Here is a 15,047-nt window from a genome sequence, read left to right as displayed (position 1 = left end):
TACTCTTCTAAAGGATTCATTCGATCTATCCTGTCTATACCTGACATATGCTTCCTTCTTTTTCTTAGCCAAACCCTCAATTTCTTTAGTCATCCAGCATTCCCTATACCTACCAGCCTTTCCTTTCACCCTAACAGGAATATATTCCTCTGGATTCTCGTTATCTCATTTCTGAAGGCTTCCCATTTTCCAGCCGACCCTTTATCTGTGAACACCTGCCTCCAATCCGCTTTTGAAAGTCCTTGCCTAATGCGGCAAGAATTGGGGCAGCACGGTGGCTCAATGGTTAGCACGCTGCCTCACAGCACTATGATCCCAGTTTCAATTCCAGCTGAGGGCAACTGTCTGTGTGGAGTTTGCTCATTCTCCCTGTGTCTGTGTGGGTTTCCTCCAGGTGCTCGTGTTTCTTCCCACAGTCCAAAGATGTGCAGGTTAGGTGAATTGGCCATGCTAAGTTGCCCGTAGTGTTAGGTGCATTAGTCAGAGGGAAATCGGTCTGGGTGGGTTACTCTTCGGAGGGTCGATGTGGACTTGTTGGGTCAAAGGGCCTGTTTCCACACTATAAGGAATGTAATCTAATCTTATCTCTAATACCGTCAAAATTGGTCCAAATTAGAACTTCAACTTTTAGATCTAGTCTATCCTTTTCCATCACTATTTTAAATCTAATACAATTATGGTCACTGGCCCCAAAGTGCTCCCCCACTGACACCTCAGTCACATCCCCTGCCTTATTTCCCAAGAGTAGGTCAAGTTTTGCACCTTCTCTAGTAGGTACATCCACATACTGAATCAGAAAATTTTCTTGTACACACCTAACAAATTTCTCTCCATCTAAACCTTTAACACTATGGCAGTCCCATTCTATATTTAGAAAGTTAAAATCCCCTACCATAACCACCCTATTATTCTTACAGATAACTGAGATCTCCTTACAAGTTTGTTTCTCAATTTCCCTCTGACTATTAGGGCGTCTATAATACAATCCCAATAAGGTGATCATCCCTTTCTTATTTCTCAATTCCACCCAAATAACTTCCCTGGATGTATTTCCAGGAATATCCTCCCTCAGCACAGCTGTAATGCTATCCCTTGTCAAAAATGTCACTCCCCCCTTTTCTCTTGCCTCCCTTTCTACCCATCTTGGAGCATTTGTATCCTGGAACATTAAGCTGCCAGCCCTGCCCATCCCTGAGCCATGTTTCTGTAATTGCTATGATATCCTAGTCCCATGTTCCTAACCATGCCCTGGCTTCATCTGTCTTCCCTGTTAGGCCCCTTGCATTGAAATAAATGCAGTTTAATTTATTAGTCCTACCTTGTCCCTGCCTGCCCTGACTGTTTGACTCGCTTCTGTTCTCAACTGTACCAGTCTCAGGTTGATCTCTTTCTTCACTATCTCCCTGGATCCCACCCCACCACCTTACTAGTTTAAATCCTCCTGAGCAGCTCTAACAAGTTTCCCTGCTAGTATGTTAGTCCTTTTCCAATTTAGGTGCAATCCATCCTTCTTGTACAGGTCACTTCTACCCCAAAAGAGATTCCAATGATCCAAAAATGTGAATTCTTCTCCCATACACCAACTCCTCATCCATGCATTCATCTGCTCTCTTCCTATTCCTGCCCTCACTAGCTCGTAACACCAGGAGTAATCCAGATATTACTGCCCTTGAGGACCTCCTTTTTAAATTCCTGCCTAACTCTGTAATCTCCCTTCAGAATCTCAAACTTTTCCCTTTCCATGTCATTGGTTCCAATGTAACAATGACCTCTTGTTGGCCCCTCTCTCCCGTGAGAACATTCTGCACCCTCTCTGAGACATCCTTGATCCTGGCACCAGGAAAGCAACACACCATTCTGATGTTTCTCTGCTGGCCACAGAAACGTCTGTCTGTACTTCGGACTAGAGAATTCCCTAACACAATTGATCTCTTGGAACCCGACGTACCCCTCGTTGCATTAGACCTAATCTCAATACCAGAAACCTGGCTGTTTGTGCTACGTTCCCCTGAGAATCCATCATCCCCTACATTTTCCAAATCAGCATACCTGTTTGAAATGGGTATATGCACAAAAGACACCTGCACTAGCTGCCTACCACTCTTCCCTTTCCATAGATGGAGTTAACCATCTATATGACTGTATCTAAGATTTTCCCCTCCTTCTATAAGTGCCATTCATCACATACTGTTGCTGTTGCAAATTCCTCATTGCTTCTAACTGTTTGTCCAACTGATCCATTTGATCTGCTAAGATTTGCAACCAATAGCATTTATGACAGATATAATCTGCAGTAACCCTTAAGCTCTCTTTAAACTCCCACATCTGACAAGAAGCAGATATCACTCTACTAAAATCCATTTTTGCTCCTTCACAATCTACAGACCCAGAAAATAACACCATCTCATTCCTCTACAAACATTGCCCCAGGTTAAATCAATAGTTATGGCTTATGTTTCTTGATTAAACTTGATAATTTTTTTTTGGAGATATATTTTACCCACTCTACTCACTACTGCAGACTTTCTGTAGGCCACACTTAAAACAACAATTAACTTATCTGATTCTGTGCTGTGAACTTTGCCCAACAGTTCTTTGAAGATCAGTTGTGAATTTCACTGTTTATTAATTTTCCAACATGCTCTCCGATGTCCAGCGATACATGAATTCAAACAGCAAAGGCAATGGTTAGTTTCTTTCTCTCTATATCTTTCCTGCACTGACCTCACCATTTGCTTCCTTTGTCTGTTCTTCTCCCTTTTAAAACTGCTGCTGTTTTGAAAATGTAACAGCATATAAAACAGTAATTGCTGCTCCTGGAATTCGAGGAAATCACCTCCAGCACCTAAAATACCTCAAAAAAAGAAATGTTTCCTGTCCTCCATCTTGGATTACCCAGAATCACTTGTCGGGGTACAGCTTTGTGTGCTCTGTCAACTTTCTGATACCTTGTCCCAGTGTTTATCCTTCATAGTGAGTCTAGATAGAGATTGTTGAAAAGCTGAATATTGTCTGTGTAATTCCATCAACATCTGAGGCTCAAATGCTGACTTTGTGGCAGTTACTGGTTTGGTTTCAGGACCAAGAATTCTGGCTGATATCTTCAACACCTCTTCGGCATGGGTGCCAAGTAAATGTTTTCACCACTACTGCATTGTGATTGCCTGTTTAGAACATAGAACATAGAACAATACAGCGCAGTACAGGCCCTTTGGCCCTCGATGTTGCGCCGATCCAAGCCTACCTAACCTATACTAACCCACTATCCTCCATATACCTATCCAATGCCCGCTTAAATGCCCATAAAGAGGGAGAGTCCACCACTGCTACTGGCAGGGCATTCCATGAACTTACAACTCGCTGAGTGAAGAACCTACCCCTAACTTCAGTCCTATATCTACCCCCCCTTAATTTAAAGCTATGCCCCCTTGTAATACCCGACTCCATACGCGGGAAAAGGTTCACACTGTCAACCCTATCTAACCCCCTAATCATCTTGTACACCTCAATCAAATCACCCCTAAACCTTCTTTTCTCTAATGAAAACAGCCCTAAGTGTCTCAGTCTTTCCTCATACGATCTTCCTTCCATACCAGGCAACATCCTGGTAAACCTCCTCTGCACCCGTTCCAGTGCCTCCACATCCTTCCTATAGTATGGCGACCAAAACTGCACACAATATTCCAGATGCGGCCGCACCAGAGTCTTATACAACTGCATCATGACCTCAGGACTCCGGAGGTTTGTACCTCAATTTGGAGCAAAGTACAGCAGAAAATTGAGATCTGAAATAATGAGTGCTGGAGAAGCTCAGCAGTTCTGGGAACATCCCAGATTAGTTAACTCGATTAGTTAAGTTTAGGTATAGCCTTGGAGAAGACTAAACAAGGTAAGTATGGAGCAGGAATTTTAAATGACTGAATAAAACTTGTTACACACACACGCAGAAATTGGTCTTTTATCTATGATTAGTTCAAAGGCAGTTAAGTATACATCTGTCTGCTACACTACACTTGGGCTGCATGACCCTGCCAGTTCTCTCGAGATTAAGGGCAACTTCGATATGTCTCTGGCAAGCACACACTTTCTCCTGGTATCTTATAAAACAAAGTCACATGACACTCAACCTTTTAAGGTAAAGTTTTCAGATAATTTTTGGAATGAGTGTTGCTTGACCATTGAAGCCTGGGAAATCTGTTGTACAATGTCTTCCGATATGATTTAAAAGTGCTCTTGATCTCAAAGGGCAAGAAAAAGGTGACATAATAGTACTCAAAATTCTCAGCAGCAACAAGTTCACTTCCATTTAGCTCCATGGTAGAAAAGAACATGAGGTCAAGTACTAGCCACCAAAGTTCAGTACTGTCTTATTGGTCAGTGCTGGCCGGCAATTTAGTTGACCATCAACTGTTTATCAGTCCTCTGGGTGGCATTCATGCTGTGTATGTCAACTCTTATATGAATTGGCTTCTTGCACGCAACATGGGTGAACCAAACATTTCAGCTTAAGACACTTCCGAGCCTCCTTACAGCCTCAAGTATCCAGGCCATATCTCTCTAGCATTTTTATAGACCTTCTCCAAACTATTCGGCAATGTTTTTTCATTTCTGCTGAATGATATTCCAGGATGACTTCAGCCCTTGGCTTGAGGGATCATAAGTTGCATTGAAGGCAACCTATAGACACGAAGTTTGAAAACAAACATCTGCGGTTCCCAATGTTCAATCGCTTTTCATGTTTCTTAAGGTGAAACGTTGAGCACAGTCCATGATGACCAGGCTGTGGTTCTGAATTCTACTTAGGAAACACCTGAGGGCTGTTTGGCTTGATGTCAAACTGATAAATGAATGTACACTCTTTTGATTCCCTGTTGTTGCTGCTGGACAAGTCCAATCCCAGAATGACATTTGGCCTGCTAGATCTCTTGTTTTCTTTAATTTCAAGTGATAGTCTTTCACTGGAACATTCACACTCAAGACTGCAGGCATAGTTTTAAGAATAAAACAGAAGTTTATAACACAAAAGGAATAAAAACAAACAAATCAAGCTATGTAAGTATAACACAGGAGGAAAGATGGCAAAACACACAGCAAAACAAAATCCCTTTACTCCCCAGCACCAATTTATCAATGAAGTCATGAGAAATGCAAGTTGTTCAGAGTTCCCTGTTTTACATTTGTTTTGTAGTTGGAATATGCATTCAGTCCATGAATTTGGTGCCCCACTGTTTTGACTGTTGTTACACAAGTTGGTTGTGTCACTGTAAATTGTCAATAAAGTGTGGTGCTGGAAAAAGCACAGCAGGTGAGGCAGCATCTGAGGAGCAAGAGAGTTGATGTTTCGGGTTTAACCCTTCATCCTGACTTCTCCAGCATCTGTAGTCCTCACTATCTCCTAGCTGGAAATTGTACAATGTTTCTACTGCAAAGTGATTTCAGAAATAAATGAACAATTACTTTCCTTCTACCGTGCATGATCTTGAGATATATTAATCATAAAGCAGTATAAGTTTCAGTTTATGATGCCTACTCACAGTGGCTCAGTGGTTAGCTCAGTGGTGCCTCACAGCACCCGGGTTCGAATCCACCCTTGGGGCGACTGTCTGCATGGAGATTGCACGTTCTCCCCGTGTCTGTGTGGGTTTCCTCCGGGTGCTCTGATTTCCTCCCACAATACGAAAGATGCGCAGATGTGGTTTCTTGGCCATGCTAAATTGCCCATAGTGTCTAGGGATGCGCAGGCTAGGTGGATTAGCCATGGGAAATGCAGGGTTATGGGGATAGAGTAGGGGGAGTGGTGGCTCTGGTGCGAATGCTCTTTAAGTGGTCGGTGTGGACTTGATGGGCTGAATGGCTCATTTCATGCGCCGTACAGATCCAGTGATTCTACAGTTAGATTCTGAGTTTATTTTCAAGGCTACCACATGGTGTAATCCACAACTTTTTAGTTTAGGTGTGATTGTTGCAAATACAGTAGCACCTCGACTTACGAACTTAATCCGTTCCGGGACCTGGTTCGCGAACCGAAAAGTTCGCGAACTGAATCAATTTTTCCCATGTTCACAGCGCACGCTCCAAAGACGAACTGCGCACGCTCCAAAGATGAACGGCTCGTGCGTTGAATTTTGTACGTTATGTTGAAGCAAAATTTTATATGCAATGCTGTTCGTAAACCGATTTGTTCGTGAACGGGGTCGTTTGTATGTCGAGGCGCTACTGTAATAGTATGTTTGGCAACACAATTGTTATAGCTTGTGTGTGGTTGCTTTGCTGAAAATGTGTTGCTGGAAAAGCGCAGCAGGTCAGGCAGCATCCAGGGAACAGGAGAATCGACGTTTCGGGCATAAGCCCTTCTTCAAGAATGAATGGTTGCTTTGCAGCTGGTGTGAAAGTGACCCTCTCTGAATTAAAAATTTTGTACCCATTTATGTTTTTTGTATGAGTCTTAATGAAGAGCAAAATTTTTTGAGTTGGGATCCTCTTAATTCTTGTCATAGTCCTTTACCCATATACTGTAAACCCAGCCATCCACCTGATTAGGTTCCTTATACAATTGTAAAGTTTTTTTTGTGTATATTGTGGTTTGACACTTAGTTTGTTTCAGTATTGATTTAAGAAAAAACAAGCTTTGGAGTTTATAAAGTGGAGAGACTTGGAGTAACACTGTCTTATCTACAAAGGCTTTGATGTCTTCTGCGCTTGTCATGTTTGTAACTTTCACAGAATCAATCAATTGTGGATTTAACCTCAATGGTGTATTGAGGGCATAAATGTAGCTCAAGGCTGTGTCAGCAAAATAACATGAAATCGATTATGACTGCAAACAATAATTCAATCCCATCCAATTATTCATAATTATCTAGGGAATGCACAGAGACATTCTGTGGTTGAAGGACAAAAACAGACAGCAAATGGGTACAACACAACTGTTTGAAAGTCTGGTTTCAGCATCCAATTTTCATCCTAATTGCTTCTAATCAAAATTTAAATTTTCTCAGAAGTGTTAGACATCTGCAGATTTGGCAGTATGGTGGTAACTTGACACAAATTTCATGGAGCAGTTTGTGACCTAGATTCACCCTGCTGACAGGGGCCTCACCGCTGAGAAAAGCCAAACAGTTATCTCTGGTTTACGTGATAGAACTGTGACCTTCTTCTCAGGTTTTAAATTGTTTCCAATGTGTTTGTAAAATCTCCCAATCCACCCTCCCAGCTCCATCGTCCCTTCTCTGTGAACCTGTGGGAAATCACACCCACACTAGCACAGGCCGAATCATCTGGCAGAGTGAGTACAGGCCGAAAACTCCGGCGGAGGGCTATAGGCCGAGTCTCTCGGCAGAGAGAGTACGGGCCAAGTCCCCCAGTGGAGGGATCACAGGCCGAGTCCCTGGTGGAGCGTGTACGGGCCTAGTCCCCCCAGTGGAGAGATCACAGGCCGAGTCCCCTAGTGGAGGGAATCACAGGCCAAGTCCCCCGGTGGAGCGAGTACGAGCCTAGTCCCCCCAGTGGAGAGATCACAGGCCGAGTCCCCCCAGTGGAGTGAGTATGGTCCTAGTCCCCCCAGTGGAGAGATCACAGGCCGAATCCCCCCAGTGGAGTGAGTATGGGCCAAGTCCACCCAGTGGAGTGAGTATGGGCCTAGTCCCCCCAGTGGAGAGATCACAGGCCGAGTCCCCCCAGTGGAGCGAGTATGGACCTAGTCCCCCCAATAAAGGGATCATAGCCGAGTCCCCTGGCAGAGCAAGTATGGGCCGAGTCCCCCCTGTGGAGGGATCACAGGCCGAGTCCCCCCCAGTGGAGGGACCACAGGCTAAGTCCCCCGGTGGAGCGAGTATGGGCCTAGTTCCCCCAGTGGAGGGATCACAGGCCGAGTCCCCTGGCGGAGCGATCATGGGCCAAGTCCACCTGTGGAGCGAGGAAGGGCTCAGTTTCACGGTGGAGAAGCAGAGGCTGAATCCCCCAGCTGAGCAAGAACATGCCAAGTCACATGGCAGAGCGAGTACGGGCTGAGTCCCACAGTGGCAGTGGAGCACACTGGTGATTCCTGGAGTGACGATGCAGTGAGTACTGGATGGAGGTCAGCACGTGGAGGCAGTGTGGGCTCGTGCTCTGGTGCCTGCAGCCACAGACTGGAACCTAAATACTTGCGGTGACTTATTACCATTCTGGACAACTTCACCTTTTCATGCTCACTTATATTTTCTACTCTGTAACAACACCATATTTTTTACTCTGTAAAATTTGTACTCAGATACTTGTACCAAAGATAGCGCCATTAAAGGCAGCCACTGTAAAAACATTTTACTGTACTCCTGTACTTTTGTCCTGGAGCACATGTGTCAATAAAGGATATTCTATTCTATTTTAAATGAAGATGCAGTGTTTGCTCATCATGTACAGCAGCAGATTTCAGCATTGCTCAGAGATCGAGTGCAAGCGAATACTTGAGGTTCGAAAAGTGTCAGCCATGATTTCAAAAGCAGAAAATGTTTAACAGAGATTAAGCCTTGTCAATAAATAGGTTTGTGATGCATTTTCCTACTGCAAAGGCCCAAGCACAATGAAACAGATGATATGCCCACCTGGAACAGTAGTTTTTTTCCTGAAACTTATATGGTGGCAGATACGCTGGTACATTTTTGTAGTAATCCATATGACATCGCCAAGATATCTGTCAAACCCTCCCAACACACTCATCACTAAAGCTGGAATGGTGCAACGAGCTATAAACCCAATGCAATGCCTCAATAAGAGTGGTGAACCAAACCTGTAAAATTATTTGGTATTTGGGAAGAACCTCTAAAATCTCCCGAAGCCGGTGAAATACAACTCTTGGATTAGCACACAGTCCAGTTATAAATATTCAATCTAACAATCTCACATGGAAATGTATTTTACAAACGTGTGTGATCATCTTGATCAATTTCATTAAAAAATCTAGACCATATTATTTTAAGATGTTATCACTTGTCTATAAGGCTTTTAAATTAGTTGATTTGTTTTTTTGTGATTATATATGTAAAGAATGAGCCATTAATATGTCTTGTATGAAAATGTAATTTCAAACCCAGAATGAGTAGAGGGGACCCATATTATCTTTAAGAAGAGTTAGAGGCGATCTCAGTAAAATGTAGAAGATTCTGAGAGGGATTGATGCAATAGATGCTGTCACCCTGGCTATCAGGTCTAGAACTAGTGGCAGATACTCAGAATAAGGATGCTGGCTATTTAGGGTTGAGTTGAGAGTAAATTTCTTCACACACAGTTCAGAATCTTCGGAATTATTTACTAACTGTGGATGCTCAGTCTTGGAGTGTGTTCAAGATATAGATCAATAGCTATTTCAAGATTAAGGGAATTGAGGGATAGGCAGGAAAGGAAAGGGAAGTTGAGATGGAAGGCCAGCTTTGATGGGCCGTATGACCTACTCCAGCTCCAATTTCTAATATTCAAAGGAAAAAGTTCTTTTTTCTATAATCAACTTAGCTGGAGACAAATGGAAAACTCAGAGCTTGGCTTTCTGCTATAAATGTTTGTATCAAGGACATAATTGAGATTAATTGTTTTCTTGTATTTCTAACATTTGTGAAAATCATTTCATTTCAATCTGGTATAATTGATTGCATTTTCTTATTTCATTTGTACTTGGGATTCATTGTTTGGAACACTCTGATATACAGAGTGTTATTTATTCATCAGTTATCGAAGGTTGAACTTCAACCATTCATTTTTGAGGTAAAAAAGTTCATTATTTCTAAAATCTTCCAGATAACTTACTTCATAAGATCATGTTTGGATCCTAAGCATGGCTGTTGTGCCATTGCAGTTCCTTTGAACTGTAACTGTACATAGTGCGTGGAATGTACTGATTCTGAATAGTGTAAGTTTTTTTTTGTCTTTTCTCTCCTCTCGACTCACCTTTCTTTTTTTCAGGGACACATGGTATATTTACTGAAAGTATTAGTTTAAAAAAACATTACTAATTTACCAGCTGGTTTTATTCTCTAATGTTACTCCTCTGGCACCTACTCTTGCCTATCTTAAAATCCTATTGATCACCATTCCTTCCTATAAACTAAACTCATCCATGGCAATCCTTAATTGAGAATGATTGCAAATGGTGACTTACCTATGCAGGTCACTGAGGATGGATGATCATATCGTAAAAGTGAGTTAGTCACATTGTGGCAGAAAGCTTTACGCTATAAACAAAAACTCTCGAGTAGATTGTATGTCCAGTGGCTGCAATTATCTTTTTTTCCTTTGTATCTTGGCAGGACCACAGTCAAACTAAAAGAAGAAGTGAAAATGGAGAAGAAATCTAGTTTCTGGGACAGTTTAGGAATTAAACAGAATTCAGCCAGCAAGATTCCCACAGAGGACGAGGGTTGGGATCCACAGGTAAAGATGGAGAACCCTTGTAGCGGTCTAACTGATTCCAGTGCCTGGTCTGACTGGACGAGTGAGACTTGTGGCAGTTCCAAATACACAAGCCTGGACAGTGAAACAAACACGAGTGGCTCCAAGTGGAGCATTATGACAGCAGGGAAGCTGCCTGGAATTAGAAGACGTAGCAAAGGAAATCTGACTGACTGCTGGGAAGAGACAGAGTAATATTTAGTTATCTGCCTTAATACTAATTCAAGATTTAGTTTGCACCATTCTTCACTTCTTGTATTTATAGTCATGCTTTCTATGGATATTTTCAGAGTCAAAATTTTGTTTCAAATTCTGAGCAATTTTGTGCACTAGTGAAGAAATTGGTGCCTGATCAGCACTCTATTTTAATTAAGTGGAAGAGTTGATAACCTCCTTTCTGTTTGTGCCATAATTATTCCAATACACATAAGTACACATTTCCATTCAGATGACCTTTCACAGCAAATTGCTCCCTAGCGTTCATTATTTTTGACTCTTTGACATCAGCTTAACTGAGTGCCTAAATACAGTTATATGTATTAATATTTTATCTCACTCTTATCAAAAGAAATAGTTCTCACTACCCTTTCTGTACCATGCAAAGGAGGTGATGGAACGACTACTGATGGTACAAGTGATATTGCCTTTAAATTAAGGAAGAAACCACTGTTTTTGCTCCTCCTCCCGGTATGTAGCTATGCTGTATGATGTTTTGTTAGTCTGTGAGAGGAAATAAAATACCATTCAGGCATTGAATTTGAATGATTGTCAAAGCTAGGATTTGTATGGAGACCAATGTCTTCCCAGCACTGGGTGTCATTCTGGGCCAAGTGTGCCACACATTATTATCTTGTTTTGGCAAGCGTTCTAGAGCAACCTAGTGCCCAGTTACAACAGGCACCACTGTGAGAGATATTTCATCTCAGTGATCCAAAAATCTTCATTTTCAATTCATGGTGTGGTGCTATTGTCGTTGGATTAGTAATCTAGAAGCTCTTCCTCATGAAGGGCTCTGGCCTGAAACGTTGATTCTCCTGCTCCTTGGATGCTGCCTGTGCTTTTCCAGCAACACACTCTCGACTAGTAATCTAGAACCCCATGATAATGTTCTGAGGACCATGGCCGATGATATTTGCATTCAATAAAAATCTGGAATGAAAAGCCGCTCTAAAGACCATAATGTAAGTATTGTCAGTAGAACCCATCTGGTTTTTTAATGTCCTTAGGGGAAGGTAAATCCTTATCTGGTATGACCTGCATGTCACTCAGATCCAAAGCAATGTAACTGTGTTTTAACTGCCCTTTGGGTAATTAGAGTCGGACATCAGCCAGAGATGCCAACATACAATTTAAAAAACAAAAATCCAGGTCAGTGACATTATGTAGTGTATACCATAATTTTTAGTTTTACAAACATCATTTTGCTCCTCTCTTACCTGAAAATGCTAATTTCTGCTTAGTTACAGTAATGGTATTATTCATACAGTTCCATAATGTGAATCTGAAGAATGAGACTTATTGGTCATGAGAATTGTTACAAATACAAATCCCTACTCTGAAGGACATTCACATGCTTCCAACAATAAATTAGGAATTATTGCTAAATTGTTTCTTTAATCACAATTGGAGACATTGGGTCTAATTGGAGAATACTGAGTCACATCTCAATAGAGAACCACAAGAGAGCAGTAATTTACAATGTGTACTGAGGTAATGAATATGGTGAAAGTACAGAGGAGACATTTTTTTAAAAGGCAATTTCCTAACTTAACTGTATATTCCAACATCTTAAAAAATATTTTAACAGCTCGAGATTGAAACCAGAATTTATAAATCTGTGTCTCCAGATTTACACATGCCTTTCTAAGACTGCAAATCTCTTTCATATTTTGTCTTAATCCTTTTGTATAAAATCTCCAAAAATGTGTTTTTTGTGTGTAAATTGTTAATCAAGTACAATTAGAGAAACACTGGACAAAATTAATAGTTCTTGTAATAACCTGCTGAAAAAGTAATTTTATGAAAGGGTTCTAGCACTTGTTTTAGGCCATCACTAAGGGTCAATTGTATTAAATTTGTCCTGGTTCTCTCTCTTTTTATATTTGGATTGCATAAAACTAATTATGAAATTACAATGAAAATGTTTAGGAGCGAATTGAAGAAGTAGTTTTTCATAAGGAGGATGTTAAAAACTTGGAACTTTCTTTCTCATTCCCCTTTCAAATCCACCCACCCACATCACTCAAAAGTCTGTGCACATTTTGCCAATCAACGTAGTCTGTTTGAGATTGATAAATTTCTGTTAGTTTTAAGGTATCACAGGCTGTAGTGCAAATGTGAGTACATTGGGGTTGGAGCATAGATCAGCCATGTTCAAAATTAGCTACAGAGATTGAATTATCTACTGCTTTTCCTGTGAGTTTCTCTGTGTCAAGTAGTGACAACACTGAGTTTGGTTGTGGTGATTGCTCCTGAGGTTGGCTTTGCCTTCTAATACTCTCTAACAAATTTTGGACAAGGCCTGACACTCTTGGAACCATACCCCAACAAAAAAGCACCCAAGCAATAGACAATGTTCATGGTTGCCTTTTTTCATGTGGATTATTCTGAAATTGTGCTATAGTTCCTAAATTAGACTTTAAGCAGGAGATTTGTTGTATGCCAGCTATATGGTGCTAGAACACTTTGTCGTAATGTTTGCAAAATATTTCTGACATGATGCAAGTACCAGTGGCTGGAGAATATCTTAGTTGCCTAATAGATTGAAATAAATTTGGTTCTTCAGTTAAAAATGCAAAACCAGGCATATGCTTAAAAAAATGATGTTCATTGAATCATTCCCAAAATATCTTAAAATGAATATGAGTAAAAACGTAAATAAAATGTTATAGGTCTTAATGTTCCAATTATGGCTTTGAAATCTGACCATTACAAATAAGATCCTTAATCATTGAAGTTTTGCTATTTGTGGTGTTGTAATGTAGGATGGTCAGATTTCAAGGTGCATTATACCATGAGTCAGAAGCATGTTGTTACGATTAAAGCATTAATAGCCGAGTAGATTCTGGTTTGGGAAGGAGTGTAATAAAATCATTTCAAAGCAATGAGTGATTTATTAGGTGTTGCCTTGGATAAGACTGCTTAAGTGCTCACCCTAACCCAGTGTCTAGTTAAAATATAGTTGGAAGACTGATTATATGCTGGAGGTGAAAAAAAAAACTACTAGAGTTTTGCCATTCCTCAGTGATGCATAGTTGGCAAATGATAATAGGAGTACAAAACTGTTTCATCAAATCACATCTCAGGGTGATAATACACTTTATTTTTTAGAAAGGTTGTTTGTTTTTGACATGCTGTCAGGTAGTGCAAGCTTCAAGATGGATCAGCATTTTCATCTACGAAACCTTACTAATTTCTTTGCTTTCTGCAAGATCATTGTTTCATTTTCTAACACACTTTTATTATTTTTTGTCTGCTTACTTGTCAAACAATGCTGCCAAAGTAATTTAATACACAAATGAAATATATTTCTAATTGCCAGACCAAAATTTCTGGTATACATACTATATACTTTATTGTTTATTTGTAAACTGAACAAAGGCAGACATAATGAATAAATATAACTATGCAAAATCTATGGTATTGTTTGGACATTTACCTTGTTAAATTTTAAAGGTGGGAGGACCATTTTCTTTTAATACATTGTTGTTATAAATGTAACTTTGTAACCAGTGAGAGAATTTTCCACCTAAACCTTATAGTGTAATTTTAGTGCAAGGCTTCTTGCTTTGTATACAGTAAATACTTTCATTTGATTTCGATGCAAAATGTTTAAAACATATAAAAGCAGATGACATTTTATATTGAGAGTTGAATTTGAAACTTGATTCATAGTTAGCACCTTGTTTTCTCTGGTTGTTTTGTTTTGCCAGACAATACTGCTTTACATCAATAAAATATTATAACAACAACATTTTTGCTTTTCACTTACTTGGAATTGAAGAATTTATTGATATACACTCAAACTAGATTCCAGGATGTGATGCTGAAATATAATCCTCTCCTCAACATTGTACAATTATTGCCAATTTTCACTTGCAGCAAACGCAAGTTGGAAAATTCTGGAATAGAAACATGGAACAAATTGAATATGTAAAATTAAACCTCTCTTTTGAGTCGAGAGATTTCTTACAAATACAAGAAACAGGAACAAAACTCAACTTTTACAAAAATGAATCACAAACAAATAATTGAAATTATCAATTAAAAGGACAGTGAACCTAAAATACAGACAGTGAATTTTCTCAGTTATGCCACTGTTTGAGAAAGTTTTGGATTTGCCAATTAGGTCATTAGATAAGATTCTCTTTACTAAGCTTATTTGTATACTCACTGGTATAGTGATTGGCATCAAACACATGTTCAACTGAAAGAAATTGAGTTTTGGCACAGGCTTCAAGATAAATATGTCAGCCAGAATTATCACTTTTATTTAAGAAGATTGGAGTGCAATAGTGAAAAGTCGTCTTATGATTCTGTGAGACCTTGGTGAGACTGTGTACTGTTTTATTTTCTTTCCCCGAAGGGAAAAATATGATGTTTGGTCAGAGTAAATCAAATGTGCACTA

The 15,047-nt window shown here is 40.2% G+C and overlaps 1 protein-coding gene across 6 annotated transcripts in view; it reads left to right on the top strand.

Moving 5' to 3' along the window:
- LOC122541842 (testis development-related protein) overlaps positions 1-14,390 on the top strand; it is a 64,731-nt gene extending 50,341 nt beyond the window's left edge. For all 6 annotated transcript variants that reach the window (XM_087978217.1, XM_043678892.2, XM_087978215.1 and 3 more), the window contains one exon: positions 10,278-14,390. In XM_087978217.1, coding sequence (XP_087834343.1) covers positions 10,278-10,614 — 337 coding nt within the window. In that variant the 3' untranslated portion in view covers positions 10,615-14,390. The remainder of the gene's footprint in view (positions 1-10,277) is intronic.
- Positions 14,391-15,047: the final 657 nt, after the last annotated feature.

Source organism: Chiloscyllium plagiosum, unplaced genomic scaffold, assembly GCF_037043375.1.
Source record: "Chiloscyllium plagiosum isolate Xiang-an unplaced genomic scaffold, Cpla_swu_hap1 HiC_scaffold_3, whole genome shotgun sequence".
Classification (NCBI taxonomy): Eukaryota; Metazoa; Chordata; class Chondrichthyes; order Orectolobiformes; family Hemiscylliidae; genus Chiloscyllium; species Chiloscyllium plagiosum.
The sequence above is the reverse complement of the archived record's forward strand: the minus strand, read 5'-3'. Positions and strand labels throughout refer to the sequence as shown.